We start from the raw sequence: 16,017 nt of genomic DNA, 5'->3' as shown, positions 1-16,017 counted from the left end.
TCTCCCAGTCCTAGGCTGACCCTAATCACTAAGCCATGCTAGCATAAAATAAAAATAAATATGTTTCTATTGTTTGTGCTTAGAAACTGTCTCCATTCCACAAATGGCACTATTTAGAATATTCTGAAACAAGCAAAAAAATCTGCAATGCAATGAGACCAAATGGGATGTCAGTACACACCACAAGCAATGATCCATCTTCCAAACCTGTTTCCAAATGTGTTAAAAAGTGGTAATACTAGTCTGTAGCATAACAGTACATATTGTTTAGGACTGTCAGAACAGCATGCTGGGATTTTTAAATACCCCATACCCCGTTTTCATTAAGAGCAGCTAAATTGATATTTTTAAATCTTGCCTTAACAAGCATTTCACTCATCAATCTAAGAGAGAATGTAGACAGCTGATAAGGATCTATAGCTTTTTTAAGTCGAGTATGGGGCTGTTTGCATTCAAGACCAGTTTTATAAATCTGCTACTTTAAGAATAAGCTTACCTGATAGTTGCTGCAAAACTGACACGCCTGGAGTTTCTCTGACGTTTTTCAACATTGCAGTCCTGAATATGCAACACAGAAATTAAATGCATAGGCAGCAACTTTTATATGAAAGCTTTCAACCAGGATACCTGATATTACCATATTTTTCGCTCTATTGGACGCAGTTTTTCCCCTCCAAAAATTGAGGGGAAATGTGTGTGTGTGTCCTATGGAGTGAATGCAGGCTTGTGCCATAGCAGCGTGCAACCCCTCCGGCAAGGAGAGGCTGCATGGGGCTAAAGGGGAAGCCAAAACAGCAAGCGGGATCCATCCCGTTCGCTGCCTTGGCTTGCTCCATAGCTGTGCACAACCCCTCCGGGTTGCACGGGGCTATGGCTTCTTTAGCCCTGCGCTGCGGTCTCCCGGCAAGGAGAGGTTGTGCGGGGCTAAAGAGGAAGCCAAGGCAGCGAGCGGGATCCATCCTGCTCGCTGCCTTGGCTTGTGCCATAGCCGCGCACAACCCCTCCGGCAGGGAGAGGTTGTGCGCAGCCTGTACGCTGCTCTTTCGGGCTGGGGAGGGAGATTTTTTTTCTTGATTCCCCCCCCCCCCAAAAAAAACTGGGTGCGTCCTATGGTGCGAAAAATATGGTAAGTATTATTATTGAAAATTAACCTTTAGGAACAGACTTGTATATCTATGGTACTTGAACACATTTAAATTGCAAACATGCTAAATATCCAATGCTCATGGAGCTGGTTTTCAAGTCACCCAGTGGCATAGACAGTTTGGATTGCACCCATACATGCAAATTAACCCCTGTTGGGTGAAATCCAATGCTTTTGATCCAGGAGAGCAATCTGCTAATGTAAAATGAAGGGAGGCAATTTTCTCTGATTCCTTGGTCCCTTTGCAACACATCCACACATTTTTCATGCTGCTTTGAAAGGTTCCCCAAGCAGATTTAAGGAGCTGTAGCAGGAATGGGGAATTGGAAGAAACCTCCTCCAACCCCTGTGAGCCATTTTGATTCAATCACATGCCATTTTCTTTTGTCCACTGGAAATGAAATCAAACTTTATGGGCAAAGGAACTGGGCTTCTTAATTGAAGCCAATCAACTGATAGATGGCTCTTGCACAGGCGTGTAATAAATAATAATAATAGTAATAATAATATAATAATATTATAGGCTTGCGGATAGCAGGCTGTTCTGGGGGCTGGGGTCGGGGGAAGCTCGGGCTTCTCCCGCGCCAGCCCCATGCCTGGGGGGGGGGAAAATCATTTCCCCCCCTTTATCCCCCCCAAAAACTAGGTGCGTCCTATAGGGCGAAAAATACGGTATGTCCAGAAGTTATACACTTTTTAAAATATAGGCATCTTTTTAAAAAAATTAACCAGTGGTAGGTTACGGACACTGACTTACATTTGGAGATGACCTCACTTGTATGTAATGTAATGCCTACCTGAGTTAATTCATTTCCACTCCCTAAGTCACGGAGAGGGGTCTGGGGAGCTTTTAAAATCTACAAAGGAAATAGGCATCATTGAGAAAACAATTTCTGAAGCAGCTACAAAACTATTTCTTAAAGCAACATGGCATATTATACAGTAAACAGATTTCTGGTTTGTGGAACAACTTCTGCTATTCAAAATAGTAGTACTGTATGCATATATCTCCAAGATAAAGCCTTTCAGAATGCACTAAAAGCAGATTTCTGAATTGTCACTCAGGATAGTAATTCATTCCTTACTATCCTTGTAATTTTTAATAACCAAGACTGGCAGTCTGAATATTTCAAGTCAAAGGCAGATGAACACACTCCAACTGAAAAGAAGAATGGAACTGTCCTAAAGAAAATTACCAAATGTATTTGCTATGTCTGCAATCCAAATAAACATTTTCATGTATGGAAATGAACTTCATACACTGTTGTAGCATTATTTCCATAGATAACACTGCAAGACACTTGGAACTAAACAGTTGCTTGCATTTTTGTCTGCAAAGCTGCAGTAGCAAGAATTTCTATAAAATCTGGCTGAGGCTTTCCCCCTTCCCTACGCACAAATGGCTTAAGATTCAGTCTACATTGTACTGTATTGTTTTTTCTTTTGCTTTTTCTTCTTTCTTTTCTTTTCTCCTTTTTGTAAGGTTTAAAAGTAATAAATATTTTTTTTAAAAGATTCAGTCTACAGATTGTTCTAGAAGTTTCACTTTGCACAATAACTCAGAAAGCAGGAAACTTGGCATATGTATTAAATATAGGTTAATATGATAGCTTAAACTATTGTTTAAAAAATATGTTTTAGCCCATTATTGACAGAATTGTCACAAAATACAAAGTTTTAGATCATGAAGCTCCATAAGAGCGGAGTACGTTTAGTATCAGAAAATTAGCTCTCTCTTTTTTGCCATCATTACAGAAAGAGGCACAATATATATGTAATGTTTAGAGTCTTGATTGCTGAACAGAATATTCAGAATTTCATTATGATACATTCTTTGAGTCTGGGAAGTCCTGCTCACTGCCTTGCAGGCCTTTTTCTACCTAGCCTAGGAGAGTAATTGACTCCAGCTGCTACGGTATTTGGGGGCGGGGACACCATTTTGGAAGCAGGGGTGTTGCTGTTATTAATTTTTTGTATCTTTATGTTGGATGTTATGATTTATGCAGAAATTGTTTCAATTTGGTTGTATACCTTTTGATGTTTTATTGTTTAGGACTACTTTTTTATATTTGTAATTATATATTTTTCGTGTTGTAAGCTACCTTGAGCATGGTTTTAACTGCGGAAAGGTGGCACACAAATAAAATTATGTATGTATGCAGCTGTAGGTCAGGAATAAAGTTATCCCAATGACAGGAATAAAGTGGATAATACATAGATAATTGCAAATGTTTCACATTGCATTTATTTTCATTTTATGCATTTATTTCCCACTGTTCATCAGGTGGGTTACACAATAAAATGACAAAATGTAGGATGTAATCAGGCCAACTATAATCATTAGCACAACAAATACAAAATCACTAATAGGATAAGACCAATGAACTAATTTCTCTCTGTACAAGCGAGTGAAGTCAGGATTACTACAATCTACTGTGGCAATGTGCTCAGGGAATCCATTTTGAGAGTTAAAATGTTAAGCAAGGAAGCCATTCTGTTGATCTGGCCAGGCCCCATATCCAGTAAATACACTCACACACCCACTACCCAGAGACACACAGAGATAGGCTGATAAAGATTACCACATAAGGACATGGAAGGGTAGTGTCCAACTCCTCATGCCTTATCTCTAGGCAGAACCCAATGTATCCATCTGGAACACAATCTCCAGGCTAAGCAGTTCTTGTCTCCAGGCGGAACCTAATGTATCTGAGTACTGTACAGCAGTGTTTCCCAAACTTTTTTGGGCAACGGCACACCTGTCTACTGAAAAAAAATCTCGCGGCACACCACCATTAAAGCCCCGCCCCGTGACGTCAGCGCGCAGCGTCACGCCGGGAGGGACGCACGAAAGTGAAAGTTTTTTCCCTCCCCCCTCAGTCCCTCGCTCGGAATTCAGCTCGTTTGGGGCATCGCTCCGGCTGCTCCCTCTCCCGCCGCGCAGGAGCGATGCCTCTCTCTGGCTCTCCCTCTGCGCAGGCTGAGGGAGGGAGGTGCGCGTGTGACCCGTCTCTGCTGGGAGACCAAACCCAGCGAGGCAGAGTCGCGCGGAGGCGCCCAGGCAGCGCTGCCGGCTGCGAGGAGGAGCGCCAGGCAGCAGCAGGAGGCGCGGCCTCTCCTCGCCGCCACCGCCCCGCCTCTCGCCGCCCGACTCGCCCACCTCCCTCCAGGCATCTCGCGGCACACCAGCCGATGTCTCACGGCACACTCGTGTGCCGCGGAACACCGGTTGGGAAACACTGCTGTACAGTATGTGTAGTGCTGTAACTTTTGGTTGGATAAAGACCTGATTTAAGAATGTACTGTATAAAGGGAAGCCTCCCCTATTTGGAGGGGCCGGACTTTGGAACTTATTCCTCTGTGCCATTGCTTGCTGCCGGCAAATAATTAAAACTTTCTTGCTTTATTTCTCTGACTGCTGCGTGGTCATTTGACTGGCCTAACCAATCGCTACATTTCTTCTAAAATAAAATCTATATATATAGATCTTATTCAAAGTTACACTTACTGAGGAAATCCTTCTTTTCTTTCTGCCCTCTGTGAAGTCACTAAAAAAGAAAAAGTAAAACTCTGTGAAAGTTAAACCTCAATCCTCCTCAACACACCTTATGCAAAATTGTTTACAGTGAAAAGCAAGAAACTTTCTGAAAAGTAAAATACAGGTTTAAAATTTCAGAACTTTTATGAAAGTAAACAGTCATTACTCAAATACAAAGCAGACACATTGTAATCTCACAGGCCACCAGCTAATAGACATAACAATCAGCAAATAAAAAACAACAAATTGTCATCATAGAAAAGGCATGCACTGAAAGCACAACTTACTTTTCATCACTCATTTCGGAATAAATCTTGTCCATTTTGGGAGACTGGTTTCCTACAACAAGTGCAAAATTAGTCTTAAAACTGTGTGAAAGCACAGTACAACAAGCTACTACAGGTGTTTTTTGAGACAAAATTTAATGAAAAATGATGGACACTACAGTATTTGGCTACCATCAATAAAACTCTAGACAGCTTAAAACAAAACCACACATTATAAAATATTAAGCCTAAAAAATACAGTAATTTTAAAAAGAACCCAATAAAAACAATAAGATGTTCCTTCTACTACAGAATAACACAATTTGCAGGCCAGAATAAAAATCATACTGAAAGATCAAAAGTGTATAGTTTAGTTATAACCACATTTAAATACTGAAAGACTAGGGTTGGTTTTAAAACACAAATTCATAAGGTTTGAGTGAATAAAATGTTCTTCAATGGGTGGGAAGACCATAAAGAAGATGCCAGGCGAGCCTCTCTGGAGAAGCTATTCCATTACTTCCAATGTTAACTTCCACTTAACTTCATAGGGCCGTAGAAATGCCCCCCCCCGCAGTCTTTTTTATTATTTATTTATTTATTGAATTTGTATTTAAAGAAACAACTGACTTTTAGAAGACATCTGAAGGCTGCCCTGTTTAGGGAAGTTTTTAATGTTTGATATTTTATTGTATTTTTATTATTTGTTGGAAGCTGCCCAGAGTGGCTGGGGTATAAATAATAAAAAATATTATTAGTAGTAGTAGTAGTATATACCATGGTTCACAACATAAAATCTTAAGCCAGCTGTCATCTTTCTGGTAAACTTCTCCTCCAGTTTCTGCTGTCATTTAGTTTTTCCTACCGGCCCCCCATGATCAGGTGAGTTAGTTTGAAAGTATTCCTTCTTCAAAGTGCATCTCCGGGGGGGGGGGGGAACACCACCATGATGTAATTCAATTATCACAAATGACTCTTTAAACTGGGCCTTTAGCAGCACACTCCTATAAATGTCTACCCAAAAGCAAGGGAGCTTACTCCCAGGAAAGTGGGCCTCCAGGGCTCCAGCCTAAATCTAGCAAGCCAGAGTCAGGAATTTCTGGCAGTACTATATAAAATATTGCCTCACTTGCCTTTTCCTTACTTCCAACAAAGGCGCCAGCAGAAATGCGCTAACGCGAGGTTGCCCCGCAGTGCACGGTTTACTCAGAAGTAAGCCCCGCTTAAGTCAATGTCGCGCGCTAGAAATGGGTCACGGCGGGAAAGAAATTAGGGGGCAGCTGCTGAGATTGAAAGAAGACACAGTCCCGACTAGAGAGGAGAGTGGCAGATTAAACGGATGGATTATGCCGAAATAGCAAAAATGACCGGATGAATTAGAAACCAGGAAGACCATAATTTTTTAACAAGGAATAGGGAAAAATATATAATTTACGTTAAAAATCATTGCAAACAATTAAAAATAGTAGGATTGGAATGAGACTTGTAGTTTAACGGTTGTCATGGAGATTTAATAGATTTGGATTAATGGAGAAGATACAGGAGGAAAAAAGTTAACATGCACAAAGGGGAGGAGAGAAAGTTCAGGGGAATGCATGGAATTCTCTTTTTATTTTGGTTGGTTGTAAATTTCAAAATGTGAAAATTAAATATTTTTTAAAAAGAAAAAGAAACCGGGGTTAAAGCAACTCGGCGGGGGTGGAGAGCAGGAGGGCGAGGGAGGGAGCAGCACTCCCGGCTGGAGCCGCTTCAGTGCCGCCAGCGCCGAGCCCAGAGTCACGCGAGGAAGGAGATTTGGGGAGGTCGCGAAGCGCCCCCCGCCCCACTTGCCGGACTAGGCCTCGCTCCCTTCCCCTCACGCCGACGCTTCTGGCGCGACGCCCTCGCTCCCCGCTCACCTTCCCGGGTGCGGTCTCCAGCCGCACACCCGTCTCCTCTGAGGCCTCCCTGCGACTGAAGGCACAGAGCCCGACTAGGCTCCGCGGGATTCAAAATAACCGCCAGATTGCGCGCATGCGCCTCCAACCGCCAACCTCGTTTCAAGGCCTAAATGGCGGTTTCGGATAGGCGGCGCGGCAGCGCCCTCGTTCCGTACAACATGGCGGCCTCCGTGCGGTGAGGCCTACGGAGCCACCGCCGGGAAAGGGATAGGCAGGAGCCCACGAAACGTTCTGTGGCTTCTCGGGAGAGTTGTTGTCATTCTTCAGGACATTCGTCGTACCGCACACGGCATAGCGTTTGCTCAAGGGCGACGGTATATTCATCTAAGCCGGTGGGTGGCGAGAGAAAGGTTTGCAGTTGGAACAGTTCCTTATAGGCTTGGAGAGAGTGGAGGCTTCTGTGACGAGGTGGCCGAGTGGTTAAGGCGATGGACTGCTAATCCATTGTGCTCTGCACGCGTGGGTTCGAATCCCATCCTCGTCGGAAGTTTTTTGTTTAATGTAAAACAATTCGGCGTGGCTGCTTCTGATCTTTATTTACTAAGCGGGCAAATTCTTTAATATGTGCTGGACACGCAGTAATGCAAAGCCAAGTGTGTCGGGGGTGAGAATCTGAATCCCGACTTATTCATCCACTAGTGAGGTTTACTCTTTATTTGGGGTGGGGAAACTTCAGTTGAGAAGCAAAATGCAAAACCCTTTCACCGCCGCCGTGCAATAGAAACAATAGTAATACATTTAGAAAACCGTTAAAATGATATGCATTGAAATTCAACTAGGGGGATACGAGGAAGTCACTTAACAATGTTAAGATGATTAGTTTTAATAAGGTTATGATTTATGTTTGTCTGCTTATTTGTGTGTTTTTAATTTTGTGAAAATCAATTTTAAAAAATTGGGGGGAGAAACAATAGTAATACAATTATGATCATTATCATTGTACTGTGCTTGGGAGGATGGCCACTGCTTTCCCCGGAACTTCTGAATGTGAAGGAAGGCAATTTTCTCTCTTCCTAAGAAGCTTTACCCCGAAATCGTAAAAGTCAGGATGACAACTGTGCTGAATGAACTTCATTCTAGCCCCCTAAAAGAGCTCACGCCCCCCCCCCAAAGGAGACAAGGTGACATTCAATGTTATTCCCATATTGAACTTAAGGGTCCACATTATTTGCCAACTGATTTCAATAGATCTGCGCTGCATATGACCAGCGTTGAATAAGTCAGCCTTAAGTATTTAGGTGGCACAAATCTCTTAGCTGTTTATGTTGCAACAGGCTAACTACCCTTTGCAGAGAAAAGATAGCAACTGCTGCTTTTTATTTTAATATTTTCATTTATTTGTTTTTTAAATTTCTATACCGCTTTATATTTTTAAGATAAATTTCAAAGCGGTTTACAGTACAGCATATTAAATCAATAAAACATAAAACAATCTGAAGGAAGGCTATACTTAAGTATGCAATCACCTTGGGCCAAATCCTCCTGCTGAGGAAAGATTTCCTATTGTAGAAATTCGTGCTCATTTTTTTCCAGCCATGTTTGTCCTCGTGTTCACATCACTGTGCTTGATTTCACTCTTAAACTAGGGTTTTGGGACTGTGTCTAGATCCTTGAACTCCCTCCTAAGGAAGGCACAATTCAACCTCTTTTGTTAATGGTCTTCCAGAAATTAATCTAAACTTTCCTGCTTTTAAGATTTCCACATTGTAGTCTGTGGTTTTACTCTATTTATTTTAATTTGCCAAATTGCTGGTGTGGGTGAACTAGTGCTTTTTAAAAAGTGTTGGAATATTTCTGCGATAACAGGTCTATTAAATTGCTAAATTCTGTTACCCGCTGAGCCTTTTCTTTTTTTAAGGCAAAATAAAGGTTTTAAATAAAAAAAACCCTCCCTAACAATATAGCCTCTATGTGACCTTTGACAGTACCATAGGACTCAACTCCTAGGGGCTGAGGTTTCTTCAGCCCCCCAAATAAATATTTGAGGGGTCCCCCCCAACTTGATGGGCATTGCCATTCAAATGGTGTGTGTGCTGCATCTTGTGATTGATTATGTGGCTTACCTGCTCCCCCAAAATACTTTTTTCAAGTTGGCACCTCTGGACAGTGCTGTTTCTTCAGGTGAGAAAATCCAAATTCAACAAGCATAGGCAGAGGCTATAATGCAGGCACTTTCAAGCATACTGACCTTGTCCCAAAAATTACAAAGAGAAGTTTAATGTGTGTATTTTATTAGAAATGGTTCGCTTCCTCCTGATTTTATAACCACAGATGAATGCTTTGAAGAGACCAGAATGAGCTCTATTCATTACAGAGATTTTTTCAAGCAATGAAGTAGGTGGTGAAGGGCTCCCTCAAGGCAATTCTGCTCCTCAGGTTAACTATCTTTGTTACTGTTTAATGAGCCTCCTTGTACAGTTAATTTATTGGAATGGTTAACACAGAACCATTAAGGAACAGATTAGCTGAATGGCAGCCAGCCACAGTAAAACGGAGCATGGAGTATAGAAACACGCATTGTGGAAAAACCTGCCAAACCGTGACAGCCAGGCCTTACAATCTGTACTTACCTCAATGGTGCAAGTCCACTGCATGCTTGAATAAATCAATTTTGAAGCTACCATGGGCAAATAAAATGCGGCTTATTACAATATATATAGGCCACCTGAAGTACAGGGTTGAACTCAATATTTAAATGAGTTGCTCTGCAGTAATAGCAATTTTAAACTTTTTTAAAAAAATATGCACTCCCAGTGAACTCAAAATTATAACATCTTTACTATTTATAGTGTTTCACATTCCAGACCCCGCAGGATGGTAACAGGGCTGACACCTGGACCTTAGAGGTGTACCATAGCAGGTGCAAAACTCCTGCTCAACCCAGCAGTAAGCTAGAAAAACTGATGACAGGATCACCAAAGGGAAGGGGATGGGTGGGCAGAGTTGTGAGTGCACTGGAAGCTGAGACTGTACACATGCAGTTCAATAGTAAAACTATTTTCTTGTAATCTCTACAATTAAGCTTTGTATAGGAAGGAAGCCACCTAGATAGGAGCCTCCTTTATTTTTGTCATATTGGTTGCTCCGAAAACTTAAAATAGGGCCACTAGATATTAAAATATAGTACTATTGTCTTAGGTAGATAATCATGACTGCAGTTCATGAGCAAGAACCAGACAGTGTTTAGGGAAATGCGAGTAAAAGCCCTCTCTTCTCAGAGAGGGAGGGGAACATTTGGTCCTAGACAAGGCGAAGCATTCCCACCTCCCACGCAATGAAGACATTTCCATTGCCTCTCAAGCCCAAGGGGACGAAGGCTCAAAAGTTTCGTAGACAGGAATATAATAAACTGTTCTCATATAAACACCCTGCTTCAACCCTACACAGATATACATCTGATTAGTAGTTGCAACCATCTGAAAGGCTCTGTCATCACATTCCTTCTTATAAAACAGAGCTGAACCATTTTTTCTGCAGAAGGATGCATTCCACCAGGGGCAACATTTACAGAGCTGTATGCCAGGGGCTGCTGTTGCTCAATTCACCCCATTCACACACACCCCTCACCCGCATCCATTTACAAACCCAAAACCAAGCTGCTGCTTCAAAGCACTCTCTCTGCAGCTTTTCACAGACCTAATGATGCTTGATAAGGTTTCAGCAATTATAAGGTCCAGCTGTGTCTGCAAGAAAGCTGAAGTGCTAGTTGCTGATGCAAACCTAAGCACTACACAGCCCAACTGACTACACACAGAGAGATAGAAACTCTGAGCTATTCCTCCTTAGACAACCTGTTTGGCTTCTGTGCTGGGCAAGGAGAACATGGAAATGTGGCAGAGGCAGCCATGGACTGAATACACTATGGGTCATATTTGGCCCAGTGTCTAGTCATTACCCACCTCTTGATATAAAGGCAGTTGCTTAAAGCACTGCAGTGTACTCTCATTCAAACCCATTGGCCCATTCATGGAAAAGGAACCAGGATTAGCAATGAAGTCACTGGCCACAGAGAAGAGATCTTAAAAAGGAAGCCTATTTAAAAGCATCTTCACACATTCCACCCCCCCGTATACTTAGGACTGAATGGATCAACATGGACACAGCTTTTTCTTTTCTTTTTTAAGTGGGACTGTTCTCTCCTCTTCCAATACTGTTTGGCACTTTCAGCATGGTTTCTTACAGTTGCCTGTTATAGCTGAAGCAGAAAACATGTTCAAGGTTGGTTTACTAACCATGATTTCAGGTCCTGGGTAGTAAACCCATAGTTCCCTAATTCAGATGTAATGGGAAACTGGTTTAAAGAAACCACAAGGGAACAGGGAGCATGCAGGTCTGACCCTTGTTCCCAGCTTAATAAATCATCTACTAAGCCAGGATTATTACATATGAACTGACCAATTCAGTGTGCATCTAAATATGTAAAATGTGAATGCAAGTTTCCATTTCTTTCTCACACACACTAACACACGGTCTTTACAGAGTATTTTAAAAGTCTCAGGTCTCTTCCCAGTCATCCTGTGCCCAGGCTGGCATCTTAGAGCAATATTCAAATTCTGCTCCCTTGTAGCGCAAAGCATGGAGATACATCACTAGATCTTTGGGTGATGGGTCCGGCCTCACTATCTTGCATTCTCCACAGAGAGGGTCCTTTTCGTCCCAGGACTCATTTGAGCAAGTTTCTCCACTTTCCGTCTTGGGCAACTCTGCCTGAGGAACAGAATTCTGAGAACATGCCGATATCCTGCTCTTTTCTCCACCTGCAGATTCCTCACGAGTGCCAGAACTGACATTTACAGCGGTGTCCAACACAGCCTCCTGCACTCTGTCTCCTACAATGGGTTTCAAATCTTCCTCAGCAACGTCCAGGATACCCAAGCTCTGTTTTGAAAGATGCTCCTCCACCAAAGCCCGAAGCAGCTCATCATCCGTCTTATTAATATGGCCACCTTTGCCCTTTTTGGGACCCCAGGCATCGGTGTTGTAGATGGGGTCATTAACAATAGGGTGTCCCAAAAACTGGAGATGGACACGGATCTGATGGGTGCGGCCAGTGTAAGGAAAACACTTCACCACACTAGTCTTGCCATTGTAGCTGAGCCTCCGGAAGACCGTTTTACAGACTTTACCCTTGGGGTCCACTCGACACACCCCAACTTTGTAAGAGACAACCAAGATGGGTTCTTCACACGTCACCTCATTTTCTGGGAATTCTCCAAGTACACGGCACACATACTCCTTCTCCAGCTATTGCGGGGTATGGGGAAGTGGGGTGAAGGAAACAAAAATAAGAATCTGTTTAAGTTCTAGAATGCAGAAGCCCCACAAAGACCACTGCATGGTATCTGGCAAGGGTCTGAACCAGTACCTATGCCTATCTGAGTGCTTTATGCAAGGGTAATGTCCACCAAATCCCTTCATTTCACTGTGAATTTTTCTATAGACAACAATAATGTGTCATAGTGGTTGGAGTGTTGGGCCTGTCTGAATCCCTGCTTCTACCATGAAGCCAGTGTTAGAAACTCAAATATATAAGCTAGGTGCCAAATGACTCCTTAAACCAGGGCTACAGTTGCCAAATAGAATGCCTAGTTGTCATTTTGAGGCCAGATGGCTTGACAGTCAATATAACTTTTGGGTTCCTGAAATTCATTCTGATTGTGCTGATAAAATATAACAGATAGAATTCTACAGGATGTGTTGCTAGTGTGTGAAAACAGTCAAAATCCAAGGATCCCCAGGCATGCACCTCCAGATGGAGGAGAGACATCAGGTGCCATCCTGGCGCCCGGGCATCTTCATTTGGTCACAAGAGCATCATTTGATAGCCAGGTGCAAAATGCGCCTGGTGAATTTTGAACGTTGTATGAAACTCAACGGGTGTCACTCTAGCCTACTTTACAGGGTTGCTGTGAGGACAATAGGAGAGTATAACTCCACCTTTGTATGTCTCTCTGAGTTATTTGGAGCAAGGGTGGGTTATAAATGTGAACAAAAACCTTCAGGGCTTCACCTGTCGCTGTCGAACTTGCTCATCGATCCTCTTGGACACTTCTGCAGACTTCGCGAACATGAGGACGCCTGACGTCAGGCGATCCAACCGATGAATAGTGTGCAACTCCTTCAGGTTGTGCTCTTTACCCAAAATAAAAATGACAGTGTTGTGCCGAAATCTGCCACATGGATGGACAGGCAAGGATGAAGGTTTGTCTACAACCACAACCTCATCATTTTCTTCCAGGAACTCAATGGCCTGCGCTGTGACTGGAGGTTCATGGCGGTGTACGGTGTTCTGGATGAAGTCATTATTCTGAAAGCAAAACAATTACTGTACATTAGCAGGAGCAGGAAACTTCCTAGAATAGCCTGTTTGTGAAGAATTGTGGTTATTAGCTCCATTTACTAAAAAATAAATAAAAATGGGAAAAATAATAAAAGGGAATATTATTATCTATTGGTTATATATCCCCCAAGGATGTGCAAGGTGGGTAACATTATATATAGCAGTGTAATTTATATATACTAATTAAGATGACAGTCATAAAACTCTAGCACTTAGCTAAGACTGCAATCCTAGCCTCACTTCCTGGGAATAGGCCACTATGAATGCAATATGATTTACTTCTTAGTAGAGATGGTTAGGATTGCATCCTAACTACAACATTGAAAATATTCTGTTGTATCCAAAATACATTATCCTGTGTCAGATAAAGGCCTTCATATTATGTCAATTTCTATGATGTCTTGTTCCAACAACAAGAGGGAGCAAAGTGAATTCTAATTTACATCTTTACAAACTAAAACAAAAATGCTTTCTGCCATTAATGTACATAATGACATGCTCCCATGAAATAGTAAGAATATTAGCAAAAACAATGGAGAGTCTTAGGGCACCTTACAGACCAACACATTTATTATTGTATAAGCTTTTGCATGTAGGCTACAGTCCACTTTGTCAGATGCAGGAAATGATGGTCCAGACTTGCAGGCAAATATATTCATGACTTTGAAGTGTGTGTGTTTGGGGGGGGGGGGAGAGAATTGAATATAGTGAGATCAGATGGAAATGATAAGCAGGTAAGTACAGAGAGTGGTAATTAGCTTATTAACAGTGACAATTCACAGATATGTTTTTATCACTTTAAACAGGAAAATTTTCACTGTCTACTTGCATGCCATTTCCTCCTGACCATACTATTTATAACTCCCCTCCCTCCGGCCATCAATTATGTATGTAGGTTTCTGCAACTTGTTGGACAGGCAAGGTGGCAAACTGTTCCTGGATGGGGAAACCCAGCCCCGTGGGCAGGATATAAATAATAAAATTATTATTACCACTTAGGTGTGCAAGTCAACTCCAAAACAGAAAGCAAGGTAACTGATCCACGTATACTACTTTCCCGTGGGTGGTTCCCCACTTCCCCATCGCCTGTTTTGGCAGCATACGAACATGCCATCTCCCAGCCTGCAAACTGCTAAGCAGGAGGGCCCCGCCGTCGTTTCCCCGAATCGCCCGCCACTCGGACGCCGGCGCCACATCCTCCCTCCGTCCCGGCCTCACCTTGAGGATGACGCCCAGGTCCCGCACGGGCCGCTCGTTGAGCCGGAGGCGGCCCGCTTGGGCCGCGGCCCGGTAGTACTCGAGGGGCTGGGCGCGGAACTCTGTGCCGAAGACGTGCAGGAGGCTCTCGCCCACCCAGCGGCCCTTGCAGTAGGTCTGGAAGTCGAAGTAGTAGGGCCGCACTTTGCGGAGGCCGCCCTCGAAGTAGTAGCTGGTCTCGGCGAAGTGGCTCTGGCCGAAGCTGACGCCGGGGTTGCGCTTCTTGGGAGGCGGCACGTAGCGCTTCTCGCCTTCCTCGGCCGGCCCGGGCCGCTTCCCTTTCGCCTTCCCCTTCCCGGTCCACAGCCGGAGCCTCTTCACGGGCGGAGGGGAGCTCCCCTGCTCGCCGCCCGCCTGGCTCTCCTCCATGCTTCGGCCGGGCAAGAGCGAGGCCGCGGCGGCTGCCAACCCGCGCCGGGCGCCCGGCTCAGCTAAGAGCGACCGCGAGTACCGATCCGAGCGCAGCACTGTCAGCCGCATGATCCGCGCGTCGCGGCGACACGGCTCCTCGGCGCTGCCCGGTGACGCCTCGCCACTTAAACCAATCGCGCTCGCTCGCTCTCGGTGACGGATAAGTCGCGCGACAAGACAGACCTGACAAGCGACTGCTCAGTCTGCCAGAAGTTCGCTTATATGTAAAGCAAGCCCTTCAGGGGAAACGGCCCCGATAAGGTTACGCGGACATTAGAGTATAGCCATCTAGCTCCATTTTTTAAAAAATTAAATTTTATTAAATACAAAATAAATAAAAGAGTATCAAATAAGAAAAGAAATAAAGAAAAAATTTCATACATATACACGTGGACATAATTATACATCTGTAAAGCAATATTCAAAAAGAAGGGGGGGAGAGAATAAAAGAAAGAAAAGTTAAAAATAGAAATTTAGAGAATAGAAAAGTGTTCACCATAAACAACAATTTCAGATCTATACTTGCATACAATTTTATGTTCCATTTTACTTTGCGCCTCCACACCAGGACATTCGCAGGGAAACCAAAATGCTGGTTTGCAAAGCTATTGTACGCTTGTGAAACATGGACCACTTATAAATGCCATCAGAATCACCAGGGACTACAATTTTTTTTACACAGCACGTGGGAAGACAGGCGAACTAATGCCGGTGTACTGGAAGAAGCAAAGATCGCCAGTACCGAAGCAATGATTTTTGCACATCAACTTCGTTGGACTGGTCATGTTGTGCAGATGCCTGATTATCTTCCAAAGCAACTACTCGATTGCAAACTTAAAAATGGAAAGCGTAATGCTGGTAGCCAACAAGAGAGGTTTAAAGACTCTCTCAAGGCAAATCTAAAAAGATGTAGTATAAACACTGACAACTGGGAAACACTTGCCTGTGAGCGCTCCAATTGGAGAACAGCCTTTATCAAAAGTGTCATGGACTTTGAAGATGCTTGAACTCAGGATGAAAGGGAGAAACCTAAGAGGAAGGCATGTTTGGCAAACTCTCACCATGATCAACTCCCGCCTGGAAACCTATGTCCGACACTGTGGAAGGACTTGTGGATCCAT

At 43.4% G+C, this 16,017-nt stretch overlaps 2 protein-coding genes across 2 annotated transcripts in view; both read right to left on the bottom strand.

The window, feature by feature from the left end:
* KNL1 (kinetochore scaffold 1) overlaps positions 1-7,514 on the bottom strand; it is a 31,778-nt gene extending 24,264 nt beyond the window's left edge. Inside the window, exons 1-5 of the mRNA XM_083505710.1 lie at positions 6,847-7,514; positions 4,970-5,021; positions 4,653-4,692; positions 1,942-2,001; positions 497-558 (exon numbers count right to left, since the gene is read on the bottom strand). Of these exons, the coding sequence (XP_083361836.1) occupies positions 497-558; positions 1,942-2,001; positions 4,653-4,692; positions 4,970-5,004 (197 nt within the window). The 5' untranslated portion in view covers positions 5,005-5,021; positions 6,847-7,514. The remainder of the gene's footprint in view (positions 1-496; positions 559-1,941; positions 2,002-4,652; positions 4,693-4,969; positions 5,022-6,846) is intronic.
* A 1,588-nt stretch (positions 7,515-9,102) lies between these two features.
* On the bottom strand, positions 9,103-15,980 carry RPUSD2 (RNA pseudouridine synthase domain containing 2). The gene is made up of 3 exons (XM_083508653.1): positions 14,447-15,980; positions 12,899-13,195; positions 9,103-12,132 (listed from the first exon to the last, which is right to left on the bottom strand). The coding sequence occupies exons 1-3, from the start codon at positions 14,963-14,965 to the stop codon at positions 11,383-11,385; spliced, it is 1,566 nt and encodes a 521-aa protein (XP_083364779.1). The 5' UTR covers positions 14,966-15,980; the 3' UTR covers positions 9,103-11,382.
* Positions 15,981-16,017: the final 37 nt, after the last annotated feature.

This window comes from Podarcis liolepis, assembly GCF_965112155.1.
Source record: "Podarcis liolepis genome assembly, chromosome: 1".
Taxonomy (NCBI): Eukaryota; Metazoa; Chordata; class Lepidosauria; order Squamata; family Lacertidae; genus Podarcis; species Podarcis liolepis.
The sequence above is the reverse complement of the archived record's forward strand: the minus strand, read 5'-3'. Positions and strand labels throughout refer to the sequence as shown.

Bases quoted from the DNA above. Each gene is read 5' to 3' on its own strand.
- RPUSD2 (XM_083508653.1), bottom strand. From the start codon at position 14,965: ATGCGGCTGACAGTGCTGCGCTCGGATCGGTACTCGCGGTCGCTCTTA. The intron at 13,196-14,446 runs GTGAGGCCGGGA...TTTTGCTTTCAG, and splicing joins ACCTGGGCGTCATCCTCAAG to AATAATGACTTCATCCAGAA. The intron at 12,133-12,898 runs GTGAAGCCCTGA...ACCCCGCAATAG, and splicing joins AGCAAGTTCGACAGCGACAG to CTGGAGAAGGAGTATGTGTG.